The following is a 23,971-nucleotide window of genomic DNA, read 5'->3' as shown; positions in this document are numbered from 1 at the left end:
CATATGAAATAGTCACCAATATAAGCCATTCTGGACTACAACACAAATAAAAATCATAAAAAGTCTGCTCATGGATCACAAAGGAAACAGTCATGAAAACACACCTAGAAGACCCCTTAACTGTTCAGAAATTAAACAACATACTTCTAACTACACCATGGTGAAATAGAAAGTTTCAAGGGAAATTTAAAATACTGTGAACTCAAAGAAAATGGAAATACAAAAAAAAAAAAAAAAGAAAAAAAAGAAAAGAAAAGAAAATGAAAATACAACCTATCAAATTTAAGGGTGCAGCTAAAGGAGTGCTTACATAAAGCAACTTTGCAACACTAAATGCTTGTTAGAAAAGAAACAATCTCTAAAATCAGTAACTGAAGTTTCCACATTAAGAAACTAGAAAAAAAAAGCAAAGTGGACATAAATGCAAGAAACATGAAATAATATACATTAGAGCAAATGCCAATGAATGTGAAAACAGAGAAGCAACACAGAAACATCCATTAATCCAAAATCCGCTCTTAGGCTGGAACTGTCCTATGTAGACATTAGCAAAGCAGGCAGAAATGAAAAAGGGGAAAATAGTAGGAGCAGGAGAACTGGGTAAAAGTCCCAACTGCCATTTGGTATACTTTTACTCAGCTCACTTCATTCTTTCTGACCTACAGTTCCCTCATTTGTAAAAAGAGGGTAAAAATAATCTTTCACAAGTACTAAGTACAGAGATTAAATGAAATAGTCATAAAAATTATTTGGAAAAAATAAAAATATTCTTTGTTATGATTATTAAAATTAACAAATGAATTGTTACTAACACACGAATGCCACATTAAGTTCAACATACATTTACGGACCTTGAAGGTGTGCTATCATAAGCAAAGCAAAATTCGTAAATTACCATAAAAATTTTTTTTGACGGCAATAACAGAGCTGAAGTGGGGAAAATCATCATATTCTAATAGTAACTGGGTTAAGTTTTTTTCTTCAAGGAAAAAGGTGGTAAGAAAAAGTTGGTCAACCATATAAAGAGGTAACTTTTTTTAAAAGAAAGTCAATCCATTGCAGACACACCTTTTTGCAGATTTTTTCAAAGCTGATATCATCACCGAGCGCAGATTTAGTTACTACATCAGGTTTCAATTCCTGTTAAAAAAAAAGGGGGGGGAGATTTTAGTTATGAGTTTAATCTTACTTACCTATTTATTTTTGTGGGAGAGGAGCATAGGGAGAGGTAAGAGAGAATCTTAAGCAGGTTTCATGCCCAGCATGGAGCCCTAGGTGGGGCTCTATCTCACGACCCTGAGGATCATGACCTCAACTGGAATCAAGAGTAGGATGCTTAACCGACTGAGCCACCCAGGCACGCAGTTATGAGTCTAATTTTAATGCACCATTCAGTATTTAATGCATCATTCATTATTTTAATACTTCCCATGTTTTGCTTTTATGAAATCTGATATTAAATAAGTTCTTAATTTTAGATGAGAACAACTTCAATCACATAGTATGAAATTATCATACTATGAAAAACCACAGCAAAATGAATTTAAGAGCTAATCCTCCTAGGACAAATACAATCAGATTCCATGGAAGCCAGCAAATTTCATGTGCCATGAAATTTCCAGCTTAGTAACAGTTCTTTAATGGAAATAAGATTAATATTACTCAAAATATTAATTTAAAACTTCTACATTTCAAAGAAAGTATTACCTTATTTTAATGACATTTCAGGACATTAGCAATTATATCATTTTATAGAGAAATGTCAAGATTTATAAAGAAATGCATACTTTTATTATTATTATTTTTTTTTTTTGACAGACAGAGATCACAAGTAGGCAGAGAGGCAGGCAGAGAGAGAGAGGAAGCAGGCACCCCGCTGAGCAAGAGATCCTGATGCTGGGCTTGATCCCAGGACCCTGGGATCATGACCTGAGCTGAAGGCAGAGGCTTTAACCCACTGAGCCACCCAGGCACCCTGAGAAATGCATACTTTTAATTAATGATTAAATAATATAACCTATGGGGTGCCTGGGTGGCTCAGTGGGTTAAGCCGCTGCCTTCGGCTCAGGTCATGATCTCAGGGTCCTGGGATAGAGTCCCGCATCGGGCTCTCTGCTCAGCAGGGAGGCTGCTTCCCTCTCTCTCTCTGCCTGCCTCTCCGTCTACTTGTGATTTCTCTCTGTCAAATAAATAAATAAAATCTTAAAAAAAATAATAATAATCTAACCTACAAAAGACTTTTACATTGCAAGGAATTAATCCAAATTTATTTTAGAAAATTAAAACCAGAAAAGCAGAGAAAAATAAGTAAAATTACTAACAGTGACATGGTTGTAATTTCAATATACACCCTTTTATATGCTTCTTTAAGAGAATTAAGTTTGATAATATAGTTCACTAAAGAATGAGAGCTTTAGATCCCACAAAAATGAAATTTCTCTTAACAGTTATCAAGTTATGCTACCATGCATGAAAAACTACAATAGACATTTGTGTATTTTTTTCAAAATACTATTTGGAAGAAAGGTAAATAAAATCAGATAGTTCGTTTTAAAATAACACTGAGTGACAGTAAGTTAGATAAATGTGTGATATGGTAAAAAAAAAAATAAAAACTATTCCGTGAAAATTATTTAAATTATATATAGTTTTAAGATTTATTTAGAGACAGAGAGAGAGACACAGAGACAGAGAAAAAAGGAGAGAGAGTATGAAGCACACTCCACACTGAGCATGAAGCTCACCACAGTGCTCAGACTCACAACACTGGGATCACAACCTGAGCCAAAACCAAGGGCTGGAGGCTTAACTGACTGTGTCACCAAGGTGACCCCAAATTATATTTTAAACAAAAATAGGATCAGGGCACCTGTGTGGCTGAGCTGAGTTGGTTGAGCCTCCAACTCTTGGTTTTGGCTCAGTCCCTGTTAAGGGGTCATGAGATCAAGCCCTGCCTCGGGCTCCCTCTCAGCGGGGAGTCTGCTCTCTTTCTTTCTACCTCGTCCCTCTCCCCACTCACATACTTGCAGCCATACTCTCTCTCTCTCTCCTTCTCAAATAAACAAATGCATCTTAAAAAAAAACAACAACAAAACAAAAAAACACCAGGACCATAGCATTTTGTAAACTAGTTTTATCATTTAATGACAGAGCAAATATCTATCCATTTTCTTTTTATTCTCTTACATAGCTGTCTTTATTTATTTAACCAACCTATTATTGGACATTAGTATGTTTTCTGATTTTTAAAATCTTTTTAATAAGAATGGAGTAACTATCCTTGTATATGCTGATTTGTATAACTCCTGAAAAATTACCACATGTTCTGTAGTAAAGAGCTATACTATGCTTTTGGAAGATGAACTGAATGAAAAAAAAAAAAAAAAAGCAATACTGATATTAACGGTCCAATGTCAGAAAGATCAGAAAGCACAGTTTCTGAGAATACAGAATATTTTGTATACAGGAATACAACTGGGAAAAAATGTGTATGTAAAACAAATGTATATAAAGAGCATGAAAATAATAGACTCTTTTAAATGTGTGTGTGTAATATCGCTTTAGAAATTAATGAGCTAATTTGAAAGATGGCCTCCCTGTCAGTTTAAAGTCACTAAAACTATTTATAATTAAAAACATCCAAATTTGGGGCACCTGGGTGGCTCAGGGGGTTAAAGCCTCTGCCTTCAGCTCGGGTCATGATTCCAGGGTCCTGGATCAAGTCCCGCATTGGGCTCTCTGCTCAGCGGGGAGCCTACCCCCCAACCCCCCGCCCCACCGCCACCTCTCTGCCTACTTGTGATCTCTGTCTGTCAAATAAATAAATGAAAAAATCTTTAAAGTCTAATTTTTTTTGTTGGCTGGCTATAAGTATCTTTTTTCTACTCTGTAAGTAAAAAAAAATCATTCTAAGAGTAAATCAGTTTAGTGTTATTGCAAATATGAAATTAATATGTACAGAAGATAATGCTGCTTAAATTTCAACCAATCCTCATACTCCCTCCAAAAGAATAAACTCAACAAGGACTATGTGAACCATGCCTTCATCATTATGAGGGGATAGAGGATACAATAAACTTCAAAGTATCTCCAAGATGAGAAACTAACACCAAACTCAACCTAGCACTCACTGCATTACAAACTTGCACAGAGAAACAGGGAGCAGAAGATTAAGATACTGGGGAAGTTGATAACTAGAAAAAACCCTCCAAATTGGATCTAAAAGCAAAACTTAAGTCTACACTATGTAGATATGAGATACCCAAAAAACACAGCAATTCAAAAAGGCTAAAAATAAATTCGCCAAGATATATGAGGCAAATAGTAACAGTAAGAAAGCAGGAATTGAGGGGCACCTGGGTGGCTCAGTGGGTTAAAGCCTCTGCCTTCGGGTCAGGTCATGATCTTAGGGTCCTGGGATGGAGTCCCTCTCTGCTCAGCAGGGAGCCTGCTTCCTCCTCTTTCTCTCTCTGCCTGCCTCTCTGTCTACTTGTGATCTTTCTCTGTCAAGTAAATAAATAAAAATCTTAAAAAAAAAAAAAAGAAAAGAAAACAGGAGTTGAGATCATGTATCAGAGGAAGAATAATTAAAGAAAAAAATGAAATAAGACACAGGAGATTTCCACGATATGGAAAAACGGAAACATACTATTAACAGAAGACTTTTATACAGCAGTTCAGTGAAAATAGGGGGGAAAGCATTAGAAAATCTTAACATAATTTTGAATCTATCTTACAGATTTATTTTGAACATTTTATCTGTCTTATATTTATTTTGAACATTAAAAAATTTATTGTATAGTAAGTCAAAGTAGGTATTAGTAAGTTCATCAAGTAAAATGCTAAAAACAACATTCCCTGATCCCAGTGAAAAAGCAGGAATTAAAGAAAACCAACAGACAAAAAGGCTTATCTACCCAGAATTTTTAAAACAAAACAAAACAACAAAAACTTCAAACAACTCTTGGGAAAGGAAAAATATAAACAGAAATTTCAGGGTTTCTGAAAATTAATAAGGCAACACTGCATTTCATAATCTATGGGACACATTGAAAGTGGTTTTTATTTTTGAGACAAGTATATAAATAAGGAAACAAAAGTGAATGAATAGTCAACTAAAAGGAACCTAAATTATCTTTTTTCTTCATTTCTCAAATGGAAAGGAAGACTCACATCATGTGATTTTTCCAAGGTCCTATTGTTAGTAGGTGGTAAGACTGACCTAATTAATTAAAGATTAATTAATAACTGACCTAATTAGCGATCTATTGGATCATAATCTATTTTATTGCCACTTTGATATAATCCAAAAGATTTCCACCATATTTAAAGCATTGATATAAAAACTGACACAAAAGTTAAACTCTATCTCATGGTTCACAATGTCATGTGCACTAAACATGTTCAGAATCTTCTAGGTATAAGAACCTTCTAGTTTGTTGTTGTTGTTTTTTAAAGATTTTACTTATTTGACAGACAGAAATCACAAGTAGGCAGAGAGGCAGGCAGAGAGAGGGGAGAAAGCAGGCTCCCCACGGAGCAGAGAGCCTGATGCGGGGCTCGATCCCAGGACCCTGGGATCATGACCTGAGCCGAAGGCAGAGGCTTTAACCCACTGAGCCACCAGAACCTTCTAGTTTTAAAGTAGGTAGAAATGATTTATAGAAGCTTATTTATTATACCTTTCAAAACAAACAAAAAAATAGGTGTTTTTTAACAAGTGTGAGGCACTAAACAACCCCAGCACCTAATTCTGGCAACTTACGTGGTCTTTCCGAAATACCATTGGGAAAATGTTATAAAGGTTCAAAATACAGAATACGCTTAACAGGGAAACTGAAATTGATCTGACTTTAATGAGGTTGAGAATATTTAAAGAAACATGAGTGCCAATAAAAAAGGCTGGGCATTTCTTGGGTAAACTACAAGCAGGAGGCACTGTCAAGATCTGTGAAGGGTCTGAAAGTTAGTAAGTAAGCCTGACATGTGGCTTACTTACTGTAAGTAAGTAAGGATGCAAGCAGAAGACATAAACTCTTGGGCCTGAGATAAAGAGTGGTTTACTACTCAAGTGCCAGAGTACCTGCTCTCTATCTCATCTGTTCTTTCTGAAAAAACTCAAAAACCCTAGACACACAGTAGACAATAAACTTAAATTATCCACACAATCAAAACTAAAGAAGCCTTTAAGGAATGTAATACCTCTGAAAAATGGCTACTAAGCAGAGAACATATTCCCTGAAGAAGGGAAAAGCATCTGTTTACATTCTTACTTTGGCAGTATAACCAGCAACACAAATTAGGATTTTAATAACCTCTACTTTTACAACATAAGTAACTATTATTTGCACATTATGTACTAGGTTACTAGGTTGAATGGCTTTCCAAATATGTCCATGTCCCAATTCCCAGAGCCTGCGAGTGTGCTACCTTACAGGGCCAAAGGGATCTTGCAGATTTAACTAAATTAAGGATTTTAAGATGTGTGTATTATCCTGAATTATCCAGATGGTCCTAAAGTAACCAAGAGTCTTCATGGGAGAGGAGCAGAGAATAGGAGTTAGATAAAGAGAACAGGGTGGCAGTGGGGGAGGGAGAAAGGAAATGAGCAAGAGCAGGAGACTGAAACCTGAAGATGCTACCCTGGTGGCCTTGAAGATGAAAGGAGGGGCCATGAGCAAAGGAATCCCAGTGGCCTCTAAAAGCTGAAAATGGCAGGAGATTGATTCTCCTCTACTCTCCAGAAGGTATACAACCTTGATGACACTCTGATTTTAAGGCTTCTGACTGCTAGAACTCTAAGATACTATATCCTTGCTGTTTTAAGCCATTAAATTTATGATAATTTTTTAGAGCAGCACTAAGAAGCTAAAATACTTTCTATATCCTACCAACCTTCATATTATTCATTATGCTGTATTATTTGGACAAGCACTCTGTACCATAAATAATGCCCAGAGTAAAATACTTACCTTATATTATCGAAATAAGATTTAGATGCAGATGAATGACTTAAGCATTCCTTATGACAACACTCATTCTTGGGTATTTTGGAGCCAGCTTGTTTATTGCCTTTGTTTTAAATATAAGCACATGACAGCACAGGGGATGCTATCTCCTAAGTTTAGTTCATACAATACTTTTAAATAGTATTTAAGTAGCAAAACTGTACAGCTAGGAATGCTATACCAAACCTAGAATTTTTATTTAGTGCTAACATAAGTAGACAGTGAGAAGCTAATAAATCAAATGTCTTTTTAGACAATGCAAAAACAGAAATAAATACAGTATATTATGAAGTTATTCCTCCTTCCCTGTATGTTTACTCATAAGGGATCAGGTACTGCTTTCAGAATAAGACTCCTGATATACTGTCATAAGTGAATCGAAAGCATCTCAAATGTTAGTATTCCCTTAGGAGGCAAGAGGAAATTTAACCCACAGCCTTTCTGAATCCTTCTAAGAGTCCACTGTGGAGTCCACTTGGGAAGTTCATGCTAACTTTCAGAATTCACAAACTGTCTCTTATTTCTCTATATTCTAGATTTATGTACATTCTGACTCAGGATATCTAATATAATTTCAAAGGAAGAAGTTTTAAAAAACATTTTCATTTTTCTTGGATTGAGTGAAAAACTAAATAATGGGTTATAATTTGGCTGTACAATTTTAGTCATATTTTAAGAATAAATTACCCTGCAAATGGGTTATGAAAGTTAGCTGCTATACCAAGATTCATTAAGGTTCACTAGGGATACTGGGAATGGACTTTTTTTTTTTTTTTTTTAAACATGAAGTAATTCACAATTTTCAAAGAATACTTGGGATGATTGATAGCTCATATGATTTCCAGCTGTGCTATCTTACCTGAATGCATCTATTATCTTTGTTATAAATGAATGGTTCCCTGCAAGAGTTCTAAAAGCAAGTAAAATTGCAAGGTTTGCGGATAAAACTCCAAAAAGCCTTAATTTAGGTAAAAAGGGAAGAACTCTGAAAGACAAATGGGACTGAGAGGCTTGAACCATAAAGAGTTCCAACAATTTCAGTTTTCTGCCTAACAATTCAGAAGTGGAGGTGCACTATAACCAACCAGCTTGTTGAGGACAGTTTTGTTTCAAGTGCATGGGAAGGAAACAAACCTGAACATGGTCAGGCAGTAAGCTATCTAGTCAAACTGAAATGGCCTAAGATACAATATAAAACAGTCTCAGAATAATTTATGATTATGTTAACCTTTGCCTTCCATTTTCTTGATATAGAAATGGGATGAAAAGCCTCGAGTGTAGGTTCTTCAAGGGTAAGAAAGGTGTTTTATCTACCTCTGCCTATTAGACCCCATACAAAACATTTACTGAACAGAACTGGATCAGACTAAAGAAATTTAAAATGCCTATTTCTAAGTGAGAAAAGAGAAAACCTAAAAGAGATCAGTAAAGTCTCTCATCAATAGAAAAGTCAAATTCAGGATTTGCCAACAACTATTTAGTTGCAAATGTGGGCTTTTTCTTTATGAAGCAAAGCTGAAGAGAACAAATTCTGGAAAGGATGGCAAGGAGGACGACTAGGGGGTTGCAAGGTGGAGCATTTACTGCTCTAAAGTATTGTACGTTAATATGCTTCCTTAAAAAAAAAATTTTTTTAAAAAAAAGGAACCAGAGAAGGTAAATTACTACTACTTAAGGAGTCACTGAAACATACATTTTATGTTGTGAATGGGTAGGAACCACATTAGCTAATAAGTTAGGCAGGTGGCAGCTAAAAGGTAAGACTTTATTCCCTCTCAGAAAAGATTTTAAGCCAAATGGAAAACTAAGGTCCATTTCTAGACCCTGCAGCAGACATTTTACATAGCAGCTATTTATTCATTCCAAGGTCATTTTACAAGTATTTACTTTTGAAAGGTTATCTGGTCCCCTCATGCACTGCTTAAGAAAATATCCATTACCAATGTGAGAGAAAAGACACTAGTTCAGGGCTTGTGGAATAACCATGCATTTCGCAATTTCTAGTGTATGGAGTTAATTCTAAATAAAATGACTAACCAGACAGGAACACTCAGTTTTCTTTTATATAAAATTAATTCTAAAGCCTTTTTCCAGATAAAAGTAGTTCTCTTAAATCTTAGAAAGGTTTTTCACTATTTTAAATTGAATATAACTTAGGGCGCCTGGGTGGCTCAGTGGGTTAAAGCCTCTGCCTTAGGCTCAGGTCATGATCTCAGGATCCTGGGATCAAGTCCTGCATTGGGCTCTCTGCTCAGCAGGGAGCCTGCTTCCACCTCTCTCTCTATCTGCCTGCCTCTCTGCCTACTTGTGATCTCTGCCTGTCAAATAAATAAATAAAATCTTAAAAAAAATAAATTGAATATAACTATGTCAAATATTCAACAATTTCAAATGTAGAACAATTAGCATTTTTCCATGTGGTAATTTGCAAATTTTATACCAAAGTTGTACATTATCGACGTAGGGAGAAAACTACCTATATACATTTCAATTTAGGAAAAGAAATTTTTTAACATTTTAAAATCCAATAAATATGAGCAAACACATTAAGTGACAACAAAAAAAAGATAAGTAGCAAAAACACAAAGCCATTCGCAACTAGAAAACCATGAATCAAGGATAAACAATAGGAAAATGAAAATACCAGAGTTAAATTACAGATGCAAAATATGGAATACTGCACTAAACAACTCTAAAAAAGATTCATGCTAGATTAGACAAGTAAAACCTGAGCAATTTTATTCAATTGTAGAGAAATCCTATAAAGTGTTTTTCACTTAAAAAAAAAAAAAGTTTTCACCAATGCAAGGGAAATAGAAAAATAACAGTAATTTACTAATTAAATGCTGACTGAGCTTCTGAAACTGGGCTTAAGTAGTTTCTTTTCCTTGACTTCCTTATGACTCAAGTCTGAAAATCTTAATCTTGGGATTTTTTTCATTTGGGAGTTTACTCATCAGTGAGCAGGGCTCTGTGTTGACTTGTGTAAAACACAACTTCTTTCATTGTTAGAGATTCAATCCAGCTTTACTTTCTAGCATCAGTATAATTTATTTTTTTATTTAAGCTTTCAAATAATTAGAATTATCCAATCCATCTCAAAGATGAAATAAAGCATTAAATTCTTTATAATTTATATGAGAGGAATTGCACTCCATTCGCTAAAACATTAGAATTGCAAGACACTTAAGCTATTATGTAATTCTACCCCCATGCAGAAAAGGGTTAACTCAGCAGGCCTGGGTTGCTCAAACTCTGCACATAACTGAAAAAGGTGTATCTTTAGGACTGGCCATTGGCCAGCTTCTGGAGATGAGTTCTGAGCCTTCGAACACAGGATACCAATTTGATCAGATAGTTGAGCTAACAACGTGACTTAGGGTGGCTATGTCTATGCTCTGGAAGGGTTAAGTCTGAGTCACTGATGAGGACAGCCATGTTGATTTTTTTTTTTAAGATTTTATTTACTTATTTGGCAGAGAGAGAAAGAAATCACAAGCAGGCAGAGGGAGAGGGGGAGGCAGGTTCCCTGCTGAGCAGAGAGCCCAACTCAGGGCTCAATCGCAGGACCCTGAGACCATGACCCGAGCCAAAGGCAGAGGCTTAATCCACTGAGCCACCCAGGTGCCCCTCCTTTTGCTGATTTTTTTTTTTAACAGTCACTATTGTCATTTTATTTTTTTTTTAATTTTTTATTTTTTATAAACATATATTTTTATCCCCGGGGTACAGGTCTGTGAATCGCCAGGTTTACACACTTCACAGTACTCACCAAAGCACATACCCTCCCCAATGTCCATAACCCCACCCCCCTTCTCCCAACCCCCCTCCCCCCAGCAACCCTCAGTTTGTTTTGTGTATCCTTGAACAGTAATAAAATATTACTGTGAGAATAAAAGCTTTTTTTAAGTATTGTGAATCCTTCCAGTGAACCAATGAGCCTAAAAGGAAATGTTAACCCAAGAAAATTTAAGAGATCCATTCAAGGTATTATGACAAGGCTGGGCCTAGAAACCCCACATTCTGCTTTTTGCCATATTCTGTTGTCAGTCGTGATAAATCAGAAATGGTTTTCATTCCTTCCTTATCACATTCAAGTAAAGTTGTTCAAGTTTCCTACATGAAAAGTAGTCATTCACTAATAGCAAGACTCATCGGAATATTCCAGTTCCTTTATTCCACATTATGCTGGATACTACTGCTTTGCTTATATTCAAATGGTGAATTTAATTGGAATGAGGTAATCCCAATTTTGATTATTGGGCTATCTCTCTTTCCTTCTTTTTTCCAGAGGCTTTTGAGACCCGTATCTTCTGACTCGTGACTAGATAACCACTGTAGTGTTGTCTCGGAGTCAGTGGGCAAAGTATGTTTGCAATCAAACTGTTCCAAATCACACTGTGGGCAGGGAGACTGAGTCAAGACAAAAAGTAACTTGGAGGCAGTAACCATGCTGACTTTTTTTTTTTTCCCCAAAGATTTTATTTATTTATTTGAGAGAGAGATAGTGAGAGAGAGCATGAGCAAGGAGAAGGTCAGAGGGAGAAGCAGACTTCCCATGGAGCTGGGAGCCCGAAGCGGGACTCGATCCCGGGACTCCAGGATCATGACCTGAGCCGAAGGAAGTCGTCCAACCAACTGAGCCACCCAGGCGTCCCTGACTTTTTTAATTCCAAGAGGCTCTCATTAAGGTAGAGCTTTTAACTTCATAAAATAGAAGACAAAATGTGACTAAAATTGGAGTATGTTTAGGTTATGAGGGGTAAAACCAGATACAAAGAATTAAAGGGTGACAGAAGTCTGAATTCTTAGAGATTTTTTTGGGGGGGGTGGTCTACTTGGAAATGAGGCAAGAAATGTATTTCTCTGAAATACAGAATCTGAAATAGCTCGTGAGAGAGCTACTGACATCCAAATCTTCATGCTTTTTCCACAGATGGAAATTTCATTATGGTTACCCTACAGTGACAACAAAACTGTTCTTAAATATTGTTCTACTGTTTCCTAAATACAGTTCTACCAGATGGAACTTCAATAAGGTATACTCTGTCATCATACTGCCAAGGGATTTTTTTTTTCCAAATAAAGTATCTCTGTCTTCCTCCTTTACCTATTTCTGTGTTCCCTATTGCAACTAATGGCATCTCCAGTCTCTGCTGCTCAGAGGAGACAGCTCAGAGTCATCCGACACTGTGGGCCTCTTCGTCATGCTTCTGTTATGTTTCTATCCCCATTTTGCTTTTTCTCCTGTACTGTCTATTGAACTTGGTTCCCTCCTGTGGACAGCCATTACCCTACCTGTAGGTTCAGGATTCCATTATGGATATAATCCCCACAGCAAGGAGGTCAAATAGGAAATATTTCCAGTTTTAAGATAAAGGAACAGACTAACACACAATTGCAGAGTACAAAAAAGGTTATCAACCCGACTTGTAAACCTTAGGATGTGACACAAGTAGCTTTATTCTTCTTTGCTTTTTTAATTGCACTCTTCTATATCTTAAAATATATCAACACACTGAACTTATTTTGAAATTCAAATTCTTAAACCTGAAATGAAAAATGAACAACAAAGTCTCAAGCATTACTGTTAGACGAAGGATTAAAAAAAGTAAACTAAAAAATTCACCAGTAACTATGATAAAGATTTATCTTCAATCTGATTAGAAAAATCTAATGGCTCTTTACTATATAATCTCTTAAAAACTTATTTATTTAGATGTACATATTAATATTTGAAACATGTTACTGAGAGCTTTCCACTGTGCAGAACACCAGGCACTGTGTAAAAAGACAAATATCCCAATAAAAAGTTATTGATGGTACATACCTACGAATAATTGTTTTAAATGTAAACAGACTAAATACGCCAATGAACAGATAGAGGATGAATGAATGGATAAAAACAAAAAATAAGACCCCCCCTATAAGCTGCATAGGAGAGACTTACTTCAGGCCTATAGATGGAGTGAAGGGATAGAAAAGGATAATCCATGCAAAGAGAAACGAAAGGAAATCTGGGGTAGCAAAACTTGGTAAAATAGACTTTAAAACACAAGCTAGAGGCTTCAGGGTTTTCTACATATAGTACCATAACAACAATAATCAGTGACAATTTGTACTTCTTCCTTTGCAATCTGGATGCCTTTCCTTTTTCTTGTCTAGAACCATGTTGAATAAAAGTGGTGAGAGTGGGCATCCTTGTCTTATTCTGATCTTAGAGGGAAAAGTTTCAAATTTTCACCAATGAGTATGATGTTAGTTGTGGATTTATCATATATGGCTTTCATTATGTTGAGGTACATTTCCCTCTTTACCCACCTGATAGCTTTTGTCACAGGTGGATGCTGAATTTTGTCAAATGCTTTTTGTGCATCTCTTGAGATGACTATGCTTTTTATTCTTCATTTTACTTATGTGGTATATCATGCTGAATGATTTGCAGATATTGAACCACCCTTTCATCCCTTGAGTAAGTCCCACTTGACCATGATGTATAGTTCTTTCACTGTACTGTTGAATTCGGTTCCCTAACATATTTTAAGATTTATTTGACAGACATTTATTTGACAGATCACAACTAGGCAGAGAGACAGGCAGTGATGGGGGGAAGCAGGCTCCCCGCTGAGCAGAGAGCCCAATGTGGGCTTGATCACAGGACTGTGGGATCATGACCTGAGCCAAAGGCAGAGGTTTAACCCACTGAGCCACACAGGTGCCCCTGGTTCCCTAATATTTTGAATCAACTATTTCTTCATCAGGGATATTGGCCTGTATGTTTTTATACAGTGTCTTTGTTTAGGCAAAAGAGTAAGGTTGGTCCTATAGAATGACTTTGGAAGAGTTCCTTTCTCTTCAATTTTTTAGAGTAGTTTGAGGAGGACAGGAAGTAACTCTTCTTTAAATGTTTAGAACTCAACTGTGAAGCCATCTGATCCTGGACTTTGCGTGATGGGAGTTTTTTGATTACTGATTCAATTTCACTATTAGCAATTAGTCTGTCCAGATATTCTATCTCTTCCTCAGTCTTGAAAGATTATATGTTTCTAGGAATTTATCCATTTCCTATAGGCTGTCAAATTTGTTGGCATAGAAATGTTCACAGCAGTCTTATGATCTTTGCATTTTATACTTCTCTTCCACTTCTGATTTTATTTATTTGGGGTTGTCCCTTTTTTTTGGGTGATAAGTCTTGGTAATGATTTATCTATTTTATTTATCTTTTGAAAGAACCACCTCTTAGTTTCATTAATCTTTTCTACTGTGTCTCTGTTTTGTTTATTTCCACTATGATCCCTATTATTTCCTCCTTTCTACAAACTCTAGGCTTTGTTTTTTTCCTAGGTACTTTAGGCGCCGCCGCCTCCTCCTCCTCTTCCTTGCTCTCCCGAAGGTTAGCTTTTCTGAGATTTTCCTTGTTTCCTGAGGTAGGAATGTATTGTTATCAACTTGCCTCTTAAAACTGCGTTCCCTTGTATCCTATAGATTTTGGAGCACTGTGTTTCAATTTTCATTTGTCTAAAGGTATTTTTTTTTATTTATTCTTTGATTTCTTGCTTTACCCATTGGTTGCTCAATAGCATGTTATCTAGTCTCCATATATTTGTGTGTTGTTTTTTTTTTCCGGTTTTCTTCTCATAGTTATTTATAATTTCAAACAACTATAGTTGAAAAATATGACTGATGTGATTTCATTCTCTTGAATTAATTGGGACTTGTTATGTGGCCTAACATACAATCTGTCCCGGAGAATGTTCCATGTGAACTTGAGAAGAATGTGAACTCTTTTGTTTTGGATAGAATGTTCTGATTAATCTATTAAGTCCATCTGCTCTGATGTGTCACTCTAGGCCAATGTTTCCTTATTAATTTTCTGTCTGATCTATCCATTGGTGTAAGTGGTATATTAAAGTCCCCTACTTTTATCATATTACTGTCAATTTTTCCATTTGTGTGAGTTAATATTTGCTTTATATATTTAGGTGCTCCTATGTCAGGTGCATACATATTTACAAGTGTTCTATCTTCTTGTTGGGTTGACTTCTTTACCACTATGTAATACCCTTTTCTTTTTACTTTTCTTTAACTTCTTTTCAATGTACCAGAATTCATTGTTTATGTACCACACCCATGTTCCATGCAATACCTGCCCTACATAATACCCACCACCAGGCTCACCTAACCTCTCACTCCCCACCCCTTCAAAATCCTCGGGTTATTTCTCAGAGTCCACAGGCTCTCATGGTTTGTCTCCCCCTCCAATTTCCCCCAACTCACTTCTCCTCTCTATCTCCCCATGTCCCCCGTGTTATTTCTCATGCTCCACAAGTAAGTGAAACCATATGATAATTGACTCTCTCTGCTTATTTCACTCAGCATAATCTCTTCCAGTTCCATTCATGTTGATACAAAAGTTGGGTATTCCTCCTTTCTGATGGAGGCATAATACTCCAGCGTATATGGATCACATCTTCTTTATCCATTCATCTGTTGAAGGGCATCTTGGTTCTTTCCACAGTTTGGTGACTGTGGCCATTGCTATTATGAACACTGGGGTACAAAAGGCCCTTCTTTTCACTCTATCTGTATCTTCGGGGTAAATACCCAGTAGTACAATTACAGGGTCATAGGGAAGCTCTATTTTTAATTTCTTAAGGAATCTCCACACTGTTCTCCACAGTGGCTGCACCATCTTGCATTCTCACCAACAGTGTTAAGAGGGTTCCCCTTTCTCCACATCCTCTCCAACAGACGTTATTTACTGTCTTGTTAATTTTGGCCATCCTAACTGGTGTAAGGTGGTATCTCAATGTGGTTTTGATTTGAACCTTCCTGATGGCCAGTGATGATGAACATTTTTTCATGTGTCTGTTAGCCATTTGTATGTCTTCTTTAGAGAAGTGTCTGTTCATGTCTTCTGCCCATTGTTTGACATGAGTATCTGTTTGAGTGTGTTGAGTTTGAGGAATTCTTTATAGATCCTGGATATCAGCCTTTTGTCTGTACTGTCATTTGCAAATATCTTCCCCCATTCTGTGGTTTCCCTCTTTGTTTTGTTGACTGTTTCCATTCAAGTGGAGAAGCTTTTGATCTTGATGAAGTCCCCAAAATTCATTTTTGCTTTTGTTTCCTTTGCCTTTGGAGACATATCTTGAAAGAAGTTGTTGTGGTCGATATCAAAGAGGTTACTGACTATGTTCTCCTCTAGGATTCTGATAAATTCCTGCCTCACATTGAGGTCTTTTATCCATTTCGAGTTTATCTTTGTGTACGGTGTAAGAGAATGGTCGAGTTTCATTCTTCTACATATAGCTGTCCAGTTTTCCCAGCACCATTTATTGAAGAGACTGTCTTTTTTCCACTGTACATTTTTTCCTGTTTTGTCGAAGATTATTTGACCACAGAGTTGAGGATCCATATCTGGGCTCTCTACTCTGTTCCACTGGTCTATGTGTCTGTTTTTAAGCCAGTACCATGCTGTCTTGGTGATCCCAGCTTTGTAGTAAAGCTTGAAATCCGGTAACGTGATGCCCCCAGTTTTATTTTTGTTTTTAAACATTTCCTTAGCAATTCGGGGTCTCTTCTGATTCCATACAAATTTTAGGATTATTTGCTCCAGCTCTTTGAAGAATACTGGTGGAGTTTTGATCGGAATGGCATTAAGAGTATAGATTGCTCTAGACAGTATAGACATTTTAACAATATTATTCTTCTGATCCAAAAGCATGGAATGGTCTTCCATCTTTTTGTGTCTTCTTCAGTTTCTTTCAGGAATGTTCTGTAGTTCCTCGAGTACAGATCCTTTACCTCTTTAGTTAGGTTTATTACCAGGTATCTTAAGGTTCTTGGTTCTATAGTAAATGGAACTGATTCTCTAATTTCGCTTTCTGTATTTTCACTGTTAGTTGTAATGCCCCTTTTTTTCTTCTTACAGCTATTGTTTTAAAGTCTGATATATTGATACTGAATGAAACCTTTAAGTTGCAGGATACAAAATCAATATAGGCTTACCTCAGAAATATTGTAGATTTGGTTTCAGACTACTGAAATAAAATGAGTATCTCAATAAAGGGAGTCAAATAAATAGTTTAGTTTTCCAGAACATATAAAAGTTATCTTTATACTAAGCTGTGATCTACTAAGTGTGTAAGAAGATTGTATCTAAAATACAACGTACATAGCTTAATTTAGAAAAGCTACTGCTAAAAACTGCTAACCATTATCTAAGCTTTCAGCAAGTTGTATTCACTGAATGCAGATCATCATCACAAATATAATAATGAAAAAGTCTGAAATCTCAAAAGTATTATCAACATGTGGCATAGAGACATGAAGTGAGAAAATGCTACTGGAAAATGGTGCCAATAGGCTTGCTTAACACAGGTTTACCACAAACCTTCAATTTGTAAAACATGTAGTATGTGTGAAATGCAATAAAGAGAAGCACAATAAAACAAGGTATGCCTATATAATAAATCTGTTGCATTTCTTCATGCTAATAACAATGATCAGAAAGAAAAATTAAGAAAACAATGCCATTTGCAATTGTACCAAAAAGAAGAAAATAACTTAAGAATAAATTCAATCAAGGAAGTGAAAGATCTTCTCTGAAAAACTATGACATTGATGAAAAAAATGGAAGATAGAACAAATAAAAGGAAAGTTAGAGCATCATCATGGATTGGAAGAATCTGTTAAAATGTCTATGCTACCCAATGCAATCCAAGATTCAAGGTAATCCTTATCCAAATACAGATAGCACATTTCACAGAATTAGAACAAATAATTCTAAAATCTGAATGGAACTACAAAAGACCCCAATTAGCCAAAGCAATATTGAGTAAAATGAAAAGACAGGAGGTATCACACTCCCAGATTTTAAACAATACTAGCAGGGAGCCTGCTTCTCCCTCTGCCTCTGCCTGCCATTCTGTCTGCCTGTGCTCATGAGCTCTCTCTCTCTCTCTGACAAATAAATAAATAAATCTTAAAAAAAAAAAAAATCATCGTCAATGGGAAAAAACTGAGAGATTTTCCCCTAGGGTACCAACAGGTACATAAAAAAATGCTCAAAATCATTAACCATCAGGAAAATGACAATCAAACCACCATGAGATACCATCTCATACCTGTCAAATTGGCTATTATCAAGATAAAAAATACGGAGTGTGTTAAGGAGGATCTGGAGAAAAGGGAACCCTTGTGCACTCTTGGTGAAAATATAACTGGTACAGCAACTGTGAACAGATGGATGCTTCTCAAAAAATTAAAAATAGAAATACCATATGATCCAGCAATTCCACTTCTAGGTATTTACACTCAGAAAATGAAAACCTAATTTGAAAAGCCACATGTACCCTATGTTCATCAGAGCATTATTTAAAATAACGAAGACCAATAGTGTAGGTGTCCACTGAGAGATGAATGGATAAAGGAAAAGTGGAGGGACATAAAGAGGTATAAATTTCCAGTCATACAATAAAGAAGTCACAGGGAAGAAAAGTTTAACATAGGAAATATAGCCAATAAACTTGTCATAATTTTGTATGCCAAGAGATGGTAACTAGATTTACCATGGTGATTGTGTCATAATATGTACAAATGTTGAATCTCTCTGTTGTATACCTGAAACTAATATAAGGTACATCAACTATACTTCCATCAAAAAACAAACAAAAAAACCCAAAAGAGTAGAGTTTAATTTTCAAAATAATCCTCCTAATAACACAAAGGAAGATATAATGCAACAGACTATTAAAAATTCATTAGCTAAGAATATATATTTGAAGATGAAGTAATAAGCAAGGCAACTTCTATTTAGTGCTGTACTTCTCAATGGTGGGTACAATAAAAAGATACAAATTACCACAGTACTTTTCTCAAATTGCACATATACCTCCCATCCATTATGATCTATGCCCCCAGGCATGAATCTTCATGCACTTACCCCCCTGCCTCCCCCAACAAAACCACTGTTTTAAAGGTTCATGAAGGCTAGAACAATGATTCACTCTAGTTTTCTAAGAGTATACATGAAGTGGTGGTGACTGCTGCCTTAATCAGATAGAGCTAGAGGATCATAAAAACAGGAACCCATATTTACATGCAAGAAATACAATGTTGCCTGTAGTATTCAGACGAAAATAGGGATCAAAGAGAAAGCTGCTCAGTATGAGAGATGCCAAGTGACAAAAAAGCTTTTAATACTCATGAGGAATTAGACTGGGTGTAGGAGACAATAGGAAGCGAATTTAGGCTCTTGAGCAGGAGAGTGATATAATAAAGCAAAGTAGTTTTACTACTAGGAAATTTTACTAGTGTCAGGTTTTTGCTGGCAGCCAGTTAGGCAATTACTAAATGTCTAAAAATAGCACTGTCTCACTTCAGTTCCAAGTTGACTTTCATGTTTAAAATTACATCTTCATATTCTAACAACTAAACTGTGAACATTTTTCTACTATAAATTATTTTCACATCAAATCTTGGTGAAGACAATTACTGATATGAAAATGATTATAATCTCAATGGGCAAACACTGAAAACAACTTACATAATTCAGTATTTCGAAGTCTGGATTTCACCTCACGGGAGATTTCAAATAATTCAGCCAAATGAAGCTCCAAAACCATCGTGTCATTATATAGCCCCACCTTTCACAGTAAAAATACCCTTCAGAAAACAAGATAAAATTGCTTGTTTAGCCCAACTGATTAAACTGAATTACATTTTTTCATCACTTAAAAAAAAGAAATCTACACTGTTCCTGGCACTTCTATTAACTCTAAAGAGGTAAGGTCCAGCATTTACTTCAACCTGAAGATTCTGAGAAGTCAGTGGGGACAGGTTTCTTCATTCTAGAGAATCTCTTTTAAAGAAATGGCTGGCCTTGGGGAGAAAAGTTTACTGTATCTGATGTAGAACCTAAGCATTTGTTTAAAAAAACATACTGTGGCGAATTTATAAGGAGCAAATGAAAGGCTTGAAACCACTTAATTTTTATGTTTTTTCAGGATAACATGTTAAGAACAAAAAAAATTAGTGGAGGTGGCAGGTATAGAGGTATTAGTTAATTACTGAGTACATCAAATAAAAAGAGGACAAAATTACAGCTCGGTCTGAAATACTATATTTGCATTTTTATTCCTAAATTATTTCAACTACATATATTTACTAGTTTTCTCTGCCCAACCACAACCAGAAACAAACCCTCAAAATTAATGGACAATTACCTAAGCCCATAGCACATTTTTTTCCCCTCACAGTGAATCAACTTGGGAATACATCATAAAGCCTCAGGGAAATTACACTACGTGACCGAGCCAGTTTTTTCCTGTAATTCTGGAAATATGACTAAGATATAGAGATGTGCTAAGAGGAATATAGGAATGTGCTGAGAGTGGTCTTTAGCTAAAAAATGTAAAAGAAAATATTCCAAAGTCCCAAGGAAGTCAAACTGTTATTCCTTCAAAGTATTTTCTCTATAATCTTCAAGTTTCTATAATCTTTTTTAAGGGCATATAATAAAATCCATATTTGTTTCTTGATCATATCTCCGTGTGTTAAAAAGTCTTTATCAATTAATATTAGAATCACATTACATTCGAATGTGTTTAAAATATAATACCAAATTTTCCAAGAAATGGAAATTTTTTGAAACCTAATCACTGCTCGTAATTCAGGTTCCAAGGCAATTATTTTGGTGTTTAGTTTAATACTTCTAAATACTAAAATCACACACAAAATCTTCTATAGATAATAAGGCACTCTTATCTTTTAGAAAGACCCAACTACTCTAATTATGTCAAATTATGAACAGATTCTACTTTTTTCCCCAAGAAGCAATGGTGATAGGTTATTTGATCACTGTTTTGGCTTTTCTATTAATAGTGATAATTAAAATTATAATGCAAAAGCACCGTTCTTCATAATACCCAGTTATTCTTGATAAAATTATACATTTAATACTTAAAGGGGTTAAGGTTAGTAAAGAATATGGACCACTGATTCAGATAGATTTGCACTAAATTCTGGTTTTATCGATCAAGGGTATGTGACTTTAAGCAAAGCCATTATCCCTTAAACTCCCAGTTTACACATCAGTAAAACGCAGCTAAAGAGGAACCTTGGAGAGCTCCTATGCAGATTAGGAAGAATATGAGTAGGCTGCAACAGAGTGTCTGGCACAGAGGAGGCGCTCAACAACCACTAAGATTATTAATTAAGTTGTTTATGAGCAGCAGTGTTCTAAGATATGAGGTTGAATTTCCTTGGGCTAGAAATAATATGTAAGTCTGGGATGTGAAGTTGTTGCCTTGTATCCTGCTATCTAACTGGAATACAACTAGAAAATAAAGAGGAAATACTCAATTTGGTAAATAACATTAATATTTTTAATTAAACTGGTCACTCTTCCCAGGAAACCTTCCCTGATTACTAGCTTAAAACCAGTTTCTTTTTAAAACTGTGTGTACCAGCTTCTTTCTCTGATACTGTCAGATTTTTGCAGAGCAGGAACAACGAGACATATGGTATACGACCTGCCATAGAGACAAGTTTAATAAACGTGCAGGAAAAAATTAAGTCAGTCACTGCTTCCTATCTAGTTATCTTGCCTTTTCCCCTCTAAATCAATCTTCCACAGTCCTTCAGATTTACCTTGCCAGAAAACAAATATGATGACTGAAAAACCTTTGAACATTTACACTTCCTAAAAGGCTTTCAAGTCTAATTTCATTTACCATTTGATCACTATCGTCAACTGTTTGTGATTCCATTCATACTCCACCCAGGCTATTAATTCACCAAGGAAATATTAGCTGAATGTCTGCTTTTTGCCAATTAATGCACTAGCACTGGGTAATAACATATTCTCAAAAAAGGTGACATATAAAGAAATAATCACAGTTCAATGTGCTATATACCATAAAAGAAAAGAGAATTGAGCTCTCCTTCCCAATCACACTACGTACTTTCAGACCTGTATGCTTTGTTCTTGGTGTGCTCTCTTTACAGAGACTGCCTTTTCCAAAGCAGAATCATATCTATTTCTAGAGCCGCAATTCAGTATCCCCCATTCACTAAGGTCTTCCTTAAGTCCTATAAGTAATTATACTAACTGATCCCGTCCTGGGTTTCTACCACTATGTGGTTATAATACTGGTATAGGATGTATCCTAAATAGATTCATATGCTTGTTTGTTTCCCACAGAACAGTATGTTCCCTGACAGGAGAAACTGATTTATCTATATACATAGCAGTAAAGTTCTAAATTAAAATGTATTTAACTAACCTGAGCATGTAATAATTTATAATAGCTGTTCTGGAAATTCCTAATTTTTTTTTTTTTCACTTCTAACTTCTTGTTTTTCTTTTCTGGTTGAAAAGCTTATGGATTTTAAGAAGACCACGGATAAACTAGGATGCTGTTGTAGATTTTGATGAATGGTAGAATAATTTTTACTGGTTACTAAACCCAAACCCACGAGTTCTATTTTAATATACTGAGCCTTAACAGAAATTGTTAAGCTTTGTTATCAAGAAATAATTCTTTGAGTAGCCTAAACACTAATACTAGCTATTCCAACATACAGGAAAGAACAGAAAGCATACATGGATTCCATTACAACAGGAATCTAATAATGTAGGCTATGTGTTCAAGTTAATAACTGCAAACGTTTCAATGTAATTTGTCTCCATTTAACCAAAATTCAGGACATTCAGTTAAATAAAAAAGAAAATCCTATTTTGCAAGACCAGTTATTTACTGTTGTTATTGCTGTTTTCCCTAGGGCCTGTTCTCTCCCATTGTGGATCTCCAACAAAGTATGTTGTAATATTTGCCTCTTTTCTCAAACACCACATTATTTTGTACTGGAATTATGATAGTGGTATTGGCTGTCCAAATTTTTAAAATTAATAGTTGAAAAGGGCTTTGGGTACTTTCACAGTTAGTAGGAATGTTCTGCCAAGGTTTAAGTTCAAATTTCCAGAATTACAAAACTTAAAAAATTAAATAAAAACAATACAAAAAGAAATACAAAATATTTTTTAAAAGGCCATGTGATACTCTTTTTTTACTTCCTACCCCTCAATCTTGTTTACACATTCACTTCTCTTTGAACTAGGCTGATCTCAACTGAAGCAATTCCAAAGTCAGTTTTTTTATTGTGTATGTAATGAATCAGTAAATGCTAGTCCTATTTTCATCACTTGGGCCAACCAGGACCTCTAACTCATCCTTTGTTTTCACACAGAAGCACACAGGTTCAAAGCGAGGATGGGTACTACTTTCATCTGCCACAAATGCTCTTACTGAATAGATGCAAGTATTTTAAGGCTACCAGAGACTTGATAAAATATCTTCATATCAACACAGCTTAATAATGCAATACCGTTAAGGGCTTCAGGAATATAACTTATTCAGAATGCTGGCTTAAAGCCACAGAAACCACATGCTGGGAAGCAAACTGAAATTCCTATGTGATGATCTGTTTCTAAATGCTGTTTCATGAGTGTGAGGAGAGCAGTATATACTGATCTTCTAAAATACTGCTAGGACTTCCTGTTTATCATTTCAAATGTCAAAAGTTGAGTACAGAAGGCTATATTAAATCGGGCATCCTACTCTGCTTTAGAAGCAGTAAGAGTTCTGCCTTTAAAAAAAGTAAATTAGAAGGCAAATGGTCTAAGAGCAATGGCTAAGGTGAGTGTGAAATGAAGAGCCTATTCATCTTCAGTTGCTGACATTTAACATTAAAAAACGATGACTGGTTTTAGACTCTCCTCAGTCAGTCACGGGTCAGTAGTCTACTTATCTGTGGAGATGCAGAGCAACCTCGACATTCTTTTTTTTTTTTTTTTTTTTAATATTTTATTTATTTATTTGAGAGAAAGAGAGGGAGCACACAAGCAGGGGGAGCAGTAGGCAGAGAGAGAGGGAAAAGCAGGCTTTGCCCATGTGGGA

At 35.7% G+C, this 23,971-nt stretch overlaps 1 protein-coding gene across 3 annotated transcripts in view; it reads right to left on the bottom strand.

Moving 5' to 3' along the window:
• The window catches only part of SRFBP1 (serum response factor binding protein 1), a 72,619-nt gene that overhangs the window by 27,722 nt on the left and 20,926 nt on the right, over positions 1-23,971 (bottom strand). For 2 of the 3 annotated variants that reach the window (XM_045081404.1, XM_045081406.1), the window contains one exon: positions 1,069-1,140. The exons of the other annotated variant lie outside the window; for it this stretch is intronic. In XM_045081404.1, coding sequence (XP_044937339.1) covers positions 1,069-1,140 — 72 coding nt within the window. The remainder of the gene's footprint in view (positions 1-1,068; positions 1,141-23,971) is intronic. 3 annotated transcript variants of the gene reach the window in all.

This window comes from Mustela putorius, unplaced genomic scaffold (assembly GCF_011764305.1).
Source record: "Mustela putorius furo isolate JIRA1106 unplaced genomic scaffold, ASM1176430v1.1 tig00000561_pilon_pilon_pilon, whole genome shotgun sequence".
Lineage (NCBI taxonomy): Eukaryota > Metazoa > Chordata > Mammalia > Carnivora > Mustelidae > Mustela > Mustela putorius.
The sequence above is the reverse complement of the archived record's forward strand: the minus strand, read 5'-3'. Positions and strand labels throughout refer to the sequence as shown.